The sequence below is a fragment of the Pavona decussata genome, unplaced genomic scaffold (assembly GCF_977016875.1).
Source record: "Pavona decussata unplaced genomic scaffold, jaPavDecu1.1 SCAFFOLD_368, whole genome shotgun sequence".
In the NCBI taxonomy this organism is placed as follows: Eukaryota; Metazoa; Cnidaria; class Anthozoa; order Scleractinia; family Agariciidae; genus Pavona; species Pavona decussata.
The window spans coordinates 21,373-30,000 of record NW_028145744.1 but is presented as its reverse complement, the minus strand read 5'-3'; the positions used below and the strand labels follow the sequence as shown (position 1 = coordinate 30,000).

Below are 8,628 nucleotides of genomic sequence, written 5' to 3'. Positions count from 1 at the left end.
TGTTTCTTAATGGGTCCCCTATAAATGGTTAAGCTGTTCTGGTAGCCTTGCCTAAATGCCAATTGGTATTATTTTTCTCCTGTATGTGTAGACAAAGCAAAAAAAAAAATACAGATAGAAACTACAGACTTTTCGAACGTTTCTTACGCCTAATTAACAATTTTGCATTTGCAAAAAATAATTAACAATGTAAAGTTAAGCAATGTATGTAGGCTTCTGTTTGCTCTTTGCACAAAAAGCTGAAAGACTTTGACCTAAGTTTCTTACCTCTTCGATGTTGAAATACAACTACAGCTTGATCACTTTTAGGCTCAAACCGTACCGTCTCCACAGGACCCCCACTGTTTCTTTGACTTTCAAAGTACAGCTCAATGGCATCATGAGTAGTATTAGTGGAAAGGCCGCTGACAAAAAGGCTTGTACAAACAGGAACTCTCTCGATCGAAATCCAAGCAGAGTCGAGGCTCCTTCGTTCACTTTTCGTCTTGATTTTGCTGAAATCTGATGAATGATAAAAACTATAATTAAATCGCCTACAAGAAGTTTCTTTCCCCTTTAGGTCTTCAGAAATAAACTAGATATAGGACAGGGGGAAAGAACGGTTGGGGGGTACCCACGAGATCCTAATCGAACGGGCCGTACAATACAAACAGGAAAGTTCCTTGACAAAGACCTGCTTATTATTCAACGTTCTATACTTTTTCGTTCATGCTAGGATATCAAACAGCGTCCCAAAGTCAAAGTAAGATTGAATAAAGGTTGAACCTGAAATAAACGTCGGCTTACACCTAAATTGCCCTTGCGCACACGCAAATACGATGACACATTTGCCGATTCACTGTTAAACTTCTAAGGACTCCTCAAGCACTTACTTGTTATCTGTTCAACCATTGTGACAAGAGCTTTGCCTTTCCCCAGCATTGCTACTTCCTTTACCTCCTCACCGCTCATTGCCTCAATGAAGTTCAACACGCCGTCATCGGTTGTAGATGCACTTAGCCCACGCACAACTAACTTATTCTGCTCAAACCTAGCTTCATCCTCTTCATTTCTTCTCCTCTCAGGGCGTTTAACGACCTCCACATTTGACAGGACTTGTGCTCGTCTCATTCCTCCACGACCTCGCTCTTTGTTAGCATCACTACCCGGTCTCTCGCGATTCGCTTGCTCACGTATGTTGAGGTCAGCGTCTTGGTATTCTTCATGATCGTAACCGCCTCTGGGTTCCTCTCTTGGTCCACCTCTGGCTACCCCTCTCGGTCCTCTCAGGGGTTTGGGTTTGATCCTTGGCGGATTCCCTTGACCGTTCCGGTTCCCACATCCTCCTGGAGGCTGACGCGTATAATCGTCACCTTGACAACCAAAACTACAATTCTCTTGAAAGCCATCGTCCCTGTATTCTTGTTTATCTCTTTGACTCTGAACAGAACCACCTCTATATCCCCCCTTGGGTCCTGGTCCTCCTCTTTGCCTTCCTCTAAAGCCTCCTCGCCCCTTTGAATCTTGATGGCGATAGAATTGGTTGCCATCCATCTGCTCTTCAGTTTTTTCGAAACTATGTTTTCTCCAGTCGGGTTTTTCTTTGACCCTATCTTGTTCTCTCTGCAGTAGCACATTTTCATGTCTGTTGTTTTTGTTTCTTCTTTCCTTTTCTTTTTTTTCTTGATAACTTTGCAGCTCAGCATATAATCTGCCCTTAACAATTCCAGCCTGGTTGTCTCCTAGGGGACGTTTTTCTGAGTTGAATCCACCACTAGGGGCTTGGAAATCTCCTCCGCTTCTTGGAGTTTTCGTAACAACTAGACGCTTAGGTTTAATGGGCGCTTTAAACTGGTCCGGTGGGTTTTCTATATCTTGATATTTCTGTAACCGCTGTCTTGCTATCTCCAAGTCTCCTTTGACATCATCGGCACAAAGAATTTGTTTAATAAGGACCTTTGGTAAACCGAACATTTCTTTCAGCGTTTTTATTAAGTTTTCTTCTAGCTCATCTGGATCCATCTCTTCCTCTTCTATCTCTCTGGAAGCAGACGTTGCCTGAACTTTACAGCTGTTGTCGTCGCTGCCTTCTCCATTGTTTGCGTCATCTGAGTCTAAGTCGTCTCCCGAAAAATCGTCCTCCTCTTCTCCTTGCTGTTCTTCGTAGCCAAAGTCATCTTCTGTAAAATAAAAGCAACACTTAACCAATCAGTTTTTTGATCACCTATTAAAGAAAAATATGTGCTACCTCACTTAAATCGGCTTTGCGTTTTCTTCCTAGCTATGATATATCTCTGGCTTCACGAAACGTGTGCAGCTTGCGATAACCGATCAGTGATAATGTTATTTTCTACATGATGGGTTGAAAAAATCCCGCGCTAGCTACTATTTGTATATTTTCCGGCACCAGGTAGGTGAATAAAGGTAACATTAAACTCAGATCCTAGGTGGCTTACTGATTTCCATAGCAGCGTCGGTAGCGACTTGCAAAAAAATTTAGTATCACAAGGTAGGAGAATTACTACTTCCCCCAAACCCATCTACCGTCACGCAATGTTTTGCCACTCGATCTAACGGTCGACGTAAATTGGTCTTGGGTGGGATTTCTTTGGTACTCTAGCGCACAAGGCTGTAGGGAAGTGTTTTCCTATGGCCAAACTTGCTAGGGCCCATTTTCAAGGTAGTATCATAAATTTAGTGTTACGTTTATCATGGTAACTGTATTATTTTTCTGGTCATGATTACAAAGCCGCTAGGGGACACTGGTGTTAAGGTTACCTTTCCTGTGTGCTAAGGTCAACCTAGCAGAACTGGTGGAAATTGGTCTTCCTTGTTAGCTTTTAAAGCTAGGACAACTGGCCTTCTAGCACAACTCATCTGTTCTACAGGGAGCAGATTCACAAACCCCTCATAAGTTTCCTCTCCTAAGTTATGATGTTTACGTATCTAAGTATTGTTTCTGAACAATGTTCTATTGTTATTCCAACAATAACCTTTTGTTAGAAACAACAACATAATAAGTTTTTACATTTTTAAGATACATTTAAATGAAGGACAGATTCGTGAATCTGTCCCTTGAATCCCAAAGTCAAAATGTGAACTTACAAATATTTGTTATAACATAGCTAGTAAATTCGTGTTATCAAATTCAATTGCGCGCGCGTGTTTGCAAGCTGATGACGTGAGCAAACAAATGCCTCGACAAGAAGAATTTATCCGTGAGTGACTTCGGCATTTTGCATCCAAAAACGAGGAAAACTTAAGCAAAAAATTTAAATGCAGATGGCAACAAGCGAACCAGCTGATGAAGAAGATCTGCCTACTTTTTCTTTGGGATTGGAGATTTTAACTCCCGAAAAACAAAACTGAAGAAAAGGGAAAAAGAGAACAAGCCGGAACGTATCATCGTGTCTCTCGAAACTATGAATTTTCAGACGCCAATTTCGCTTTCTCTGAGTAAAAACACACCCTTTTCGAAACAATAAACTGAAACAATAACTGCTAAGGAATGCTTGACAGTTTCAACAGCGTTAATCCGATAATTGACGGCGAAGAAATTGTGCTTCAGGGACAAATTGTCGTTTTATCCAGCCGACGCCAGCAAGCGGACAGTCAGGTCATTTTTTAAGCCACGCACTTTCTTGGTAATGTTCGAATACTTGTGGGAATCCAATTTCTAAGAAATTACAGGTTTGATTGTGAATTTGTCCTTATATACTTTTCTAACTGACCGATTCTTCGTATTCCTAACAGTTTTTTGTGAAATTTTAAAAACGGTGTTCACTTCATGAATCGCAGGTTTTCAATACTGTAAATCAAAACAAAAACTTGTAACGAACACTCGGCTGCTTAAAAAGAGGAAATCAGTGACTTCAAAGCGGAGAAATGTGTCAAGGCGAAACATGTGCGATGGGAAACAAGATCTGCAAATCATCACATGAGCTGTAGACGTTCTCGGAAATTTTTGTGTGCTACTGGGAATACACTTTACTAAATATTACAGGTTTGAATATGAATTTCGCCATGCTTTATGTAAATTAGTCGATTTGTCATTTTTCAAATAGCTTTGGCGAAATTCTCGAAAAACGAGAAATTGTGCTTTAGTCATGTCTAGTGACGCGCAGTTCGCGTAGCTTCACTCGAGGCGAAAATTGAACAAATTTGCTTTTCAGGCGTGAACACAGTTCTGTCTGAATAAATTTTTCAATTAAGAAAGCTTATTGTCTGTTTATCTAGGTATCTTGATTCACGGAATTTCTTCACCATGCGATCTGATGTAAATATGGGAGAGCCAAACAATATCTATTAGTAACTGTCCCGGTCAGTATAATGCAGACTGCAGACTGCAGACTGGGTATAAAATGCAGACTGAGACCAAAACCGTCTCGTCGTCAAATACAGGATACATCTTCAATTTTCAACTAACCCTAGTGTCAAGCAATCACATTTCCGAGATCATCTCGCACGACATTAACCTTATTTTTGACCCATTTCTCAACAGTTTGTTTTCTTTATCTCGATTTGGTAGCTTTTTATTTCCTGAGGCCCTTTCTTCACAAAGAAGACTCGAGCTTAATCGCTTTGCATTAGTTCGTAAACAATTACGCCCATGATGGTTTTCATATTATAATGAGGTAAACAGACTTGATTTCCGAGGGGGCAAGCAATTTGAAAATCGACAGATTTTAACTAGTTTCTTTGAATAAATACTGTTAAAGACATTGTATACCCTCAGTATTCTAGCAATACATGAACACCTATTTTATTCAAAAAACATTATTTTACTGCCACTTACCAATGTCACCGATGCCATGTTGACGCAAAGTGGCAAAGAGGTCGACCACGTTTCAAGTAAAGGTCATGTGTCCGCGTTATAATTTGCTTACATTATGCTTTGGGGTTGTTCATTTCAATTCAAGGTTGACGCTTTTCAAAAAGAATATAATAATGTCAATTTCATGGGAAATGATCTCAAAAGGTGATTGTATGACACTAGTGTAAATTAAGTTGAAAAATTCAAAATGCATCCCATATTATTTTGACGAAGAGGCAGTATTGGTCTCAGTCTGCATTTTATACCCAGTCTGCAGTCTGCAATCTGCAGTCTGCATTTTATACTGACCGATTACTGTCCCTCTCTCCTCCGCAGAGGCTCCATCAGTGGAGAAACGTAGAAAAAAGGAGGGGAAAGGAAGGAAAACGGGGAAAATAAAAAGTCGGGGGTGTCCCCCGCGCGCTTTAATATTTCTCTCCCCCAGGCTCTACTCGTTTAATTTCCCTCTCCCCAGGCTTTCTAAGAAGCCTCTGCGGAGGAGAGAGTTACTGTCCCCTGTGTATTAAAGTGTAAACAAACCGAAAGCCTCCAGAGCATACCAAATTCATCCATATAACAACACGATCAAATTACGCCTAGAGTAGTTCATTAACCCCTTTGAATTTTATACAACACTGCTTCTTTACTGCAATATTCTACAAAATAAAGCAGTAGCCACATGCGGTCATAGACTGCCTTTTATTTTATTTCCTTCCTACGGAAGTAGCTACACGTAGTCTTGTCCTTGACTACTTATTTTTTAGACTATATTATAATTTTTGTGGGTTGTTGTGGGAATATTGTTGTCTAATTTGCGATTTAATTTTAAAGCCATACAAACTCTTATATCCCGCTTGCATGGTGATCTGTGTTACATCACGCTTTGGTGACCTGTGCCTGAATGACTTGCAGTTTCTTCAAATCACTTGCGCGTTTATCGTCTCGGATTAAAAATTGTACGCCTTTGCATCTTAAAACAAAAACTTAAAGTCGTTGTTTTAAGATGCAAAGGCGTGCAATTTTTAATACCTGAATCAATTTTTTCATTTAGAAAAGCCTTTCGTCTATTTTCTTTCTATTTTCATTGATAAAACGTGACAAATGCGTAAATGTCTCGTAAACTAACACACGTGACCTCGCGAGCGGAAACTGAATTCTGACGCTTTGTAACCCAAGAAGTTGGAGTTGCTCTCGGCGTATTTAAACTCTTACCCATCTTCATACTCTCCAAACTTCCGCGCGTGCTTCATACACTGACGCATTAACCAATTGCTAATTGATTTGGAATAGTAATCGGGCTGTAATATTTTTCTTAACGAGTTTGTGTTTAAAATTTTTAGTTATCGGGTTAAAAACGCATCGCAGGACGACGAGGAACGTATTAAAACCAGCTTGCTACTATAAATCGTTCAACACACAATGAAATATACGGCAAAGCGTTTCGAGTTACAAGTTTCTGTTTCTTTTTATAGATGGTCAAATTTCCTTCGGGGACAAAATCAGGCGAGGTAGTTTCAGTTTCGTTTCCTGTTTAGCTTTTCCCGGGTTCACTGTCAAACCATTTCTGTCATTTCCTGTACACACGAGTTTTGACAAGGTAAACAAGTCAATGCAAACGGTGCTTTTCAATCATGAATTTCAAATGATAGCAAGCAAATATAGACTAAGAAAATTGATACCAGCTGTGAAACAAAAAACACCAACCCGAGATACAATCAGCTCAGGCTACTTTATAAACCTTGAAGCTTTTCATGATAGTTTTATCAAGTTTGTTCTCTATCTCCTGGTAGTTTTCGGTAGTGAGTCACATCCAGTTTCGTTTTCGATGCACCCAGAAAAGTAACAACATAATCGAGAAATTCCAGTTTGATCCACTTACCATATTCATCACTGTCCATTGCTTGTACTCAGTCAAGTCAGCTGTATTACTTCAGGATTTGTAAATGACGAACTCTCTAAATGAAAGAGTAATGGATACTATATCAGTAAATAAAAAGACTTCTTCGAATTTAGGTTAAATTCCGGAGTTTGGGCGCTGATAAGGTCTGGAGGTAAAACCATGGCCCGGTGAATTTCCGCACTTCGCGAATTGTGTCGCTCGTTCTTGTCTATTCTTCGATTTAAAACTGAGCTTCACCATTGCACTTCAACACTGTGCATGATATAATCCACAAACGAACATATTTTGCTTAGTTTACGTGTTTCTTCAAACATACCAGCATCGATAATCTTGCTTACGAGGTTTAGAATATACATATTCATTATAAAGTGTTCCGTTTCAGAATAACTGCACGCTTGTGTACCTCAGATTACAACCTATCACAACACTACCACACGTTCCGTAACATAAAGATTCTGAGACACTGCATGACAGAATATTTATTACACAGCCTTGTAAATACAGTCGAAGCTCTCCTTGCGAGCACTCTCGACCAGCTCTAGTTACGACCACCATTGTGAAACCCTGTTTGAATTGTCACTCATTTCTCCCACAAGCGACCGCGACCACTTTTGGGAACTACCAACTGGTCTTTTCCTTTGTTTTCGAGCTTTCGTAAGCGACCACTTAAAGCTAGATTCTGATACGTATTACGGCAACTCTTCAATAAAAGTATAAACTACGTGATCACATTTACAGTATAAATATAGCATTGCCTGATAATGTTCGTAGATTAAGATCTCGAATCTAGAATTCAAGATGATTTATGGCTGGATCCTAAGACCAAGGTAGAAAGCTTTATGCCAAACGTTCTGGTAAGTGACCAGCTTCTATTGTTTCAGCTTTTGGTCGCTTACGAGATTGCATTCTCTAAAGCGACCAGCTGTAGTTACGTCCACTTTTTCAAATTCCAGAGGTGCTCGCTTCCGAGAGCCTCGACTGTAGCCCTTTTTCGCGTAGGTGCGAACGTTTCCGTTAAAAGATTGAGAAAACTTACCAAAGATTAATTCCCTGCGATCGGTAGATTCCAAAACACCCTCTGAAACAAATAAGCAAAGTAAACCAGACGTTTAACTTGCTCAGATCGGTAGTTTCACTTTGAACGAAATTCTATACAACCTTGGTTTACAAGAATTCATGGAACCAATCACTTCCGGCTCAGCTAGCAGACAACGGTCGGAGCTGGGAACGAGCTTCACTGGTGGATGAGTGAGGCTCGGAAAAAATCCATTAAAAGTTGAACGGAAGAGTTTAAACTTTCTGTTCTGGTTCACACTGAAAGTAAAGATAAGTTTGTAGCTGTTTTCGTGAGGGCAGGCGGGTGGGTAACTTTTGGAGACGCGTGAGGGTATGAAAAGTTACAAATTTCTCTCTGTTCACGTGGTCGTGCATTAATTGTTGTTATTATAAGTAAGCGGTGTATCACAGTGTCGGAAGGGACACTCCATCTTAGTGGGCTATACAGGGGGGCTAAATCTTTCCGAAAGCAGTGCCTCTTGCTCTCCTAGTATAATACAACACTTGTCGTGCAAAGCAAAAATTTCGCAAATTAACTTGATGGACTGTAAGCCCGGAAAGGGTAGCCGAACTTGTTATTGAATCAGACAGGGTAGGAAAACTGAGAAAAAGAAATTCCTCCCAGAGGTTACAGCGCAAAGATTGCGCTTGCCTTTTGAAAAAAAAAAATGATTGGATCGGGACAATTTTTTTTAAATTTATTTTCGAGTTTCTTATTTATGATGCATAAGAGAAAGCCTGGATATGCAAATCAGACAGTTCGATTAAAAAAAAAGTTTAATGTGACTGCAATTTCTGGATATTTTAAAAACAGGTCTTTCTAGTGGAAGACGAAATTAGTATACCGTTTACACAAGGTCTTGAAAATGTTTTTGTGAAG

The 8,628-nt window shown here is 39.9% G+C and overlaps 1 protein-coding gene across 1 annotated transcript in view; it reads right to left on the bottom strand.

The window, feature by feature from the left end:
* The window catches only part of LOC146452434 (protein mono-ADP-ribosyltransferase PARP14-like), a 106,492-nt gene extending 98,649 nt beyond the window's left edge, over nucleotides 1-7,843 (bottom strand). Inside the window, exons 1-4 of the mRNA XM_085097827.1 lie at nucleotides 7,729-7,843; nucleotides 6,672-6,747; nucleotides 873-2,159; nucleotides 268-501 (exon numbers count right to left, since the gene is read on the bottom strand). Of these exons, the coding sequence (XP_084953953.1) occupies nucleotides 268-501; nucleotides 873-2,159; nucleotides 6,672-6,690 (1,540 nt within the window). The 5' untranslated portion in view covers nucleotides 6,691-6,747; nucleotides 7,729-7,843. The remainder of the gene's footprint in view (nucleotides 1-267; nucleotides 502-872; nucleotides 2,160-6,671; nucleotides 6,748-7,728) is intronic.
* Nucleotides 7,844-8,628: the final 785 nt, after the last annotated feature.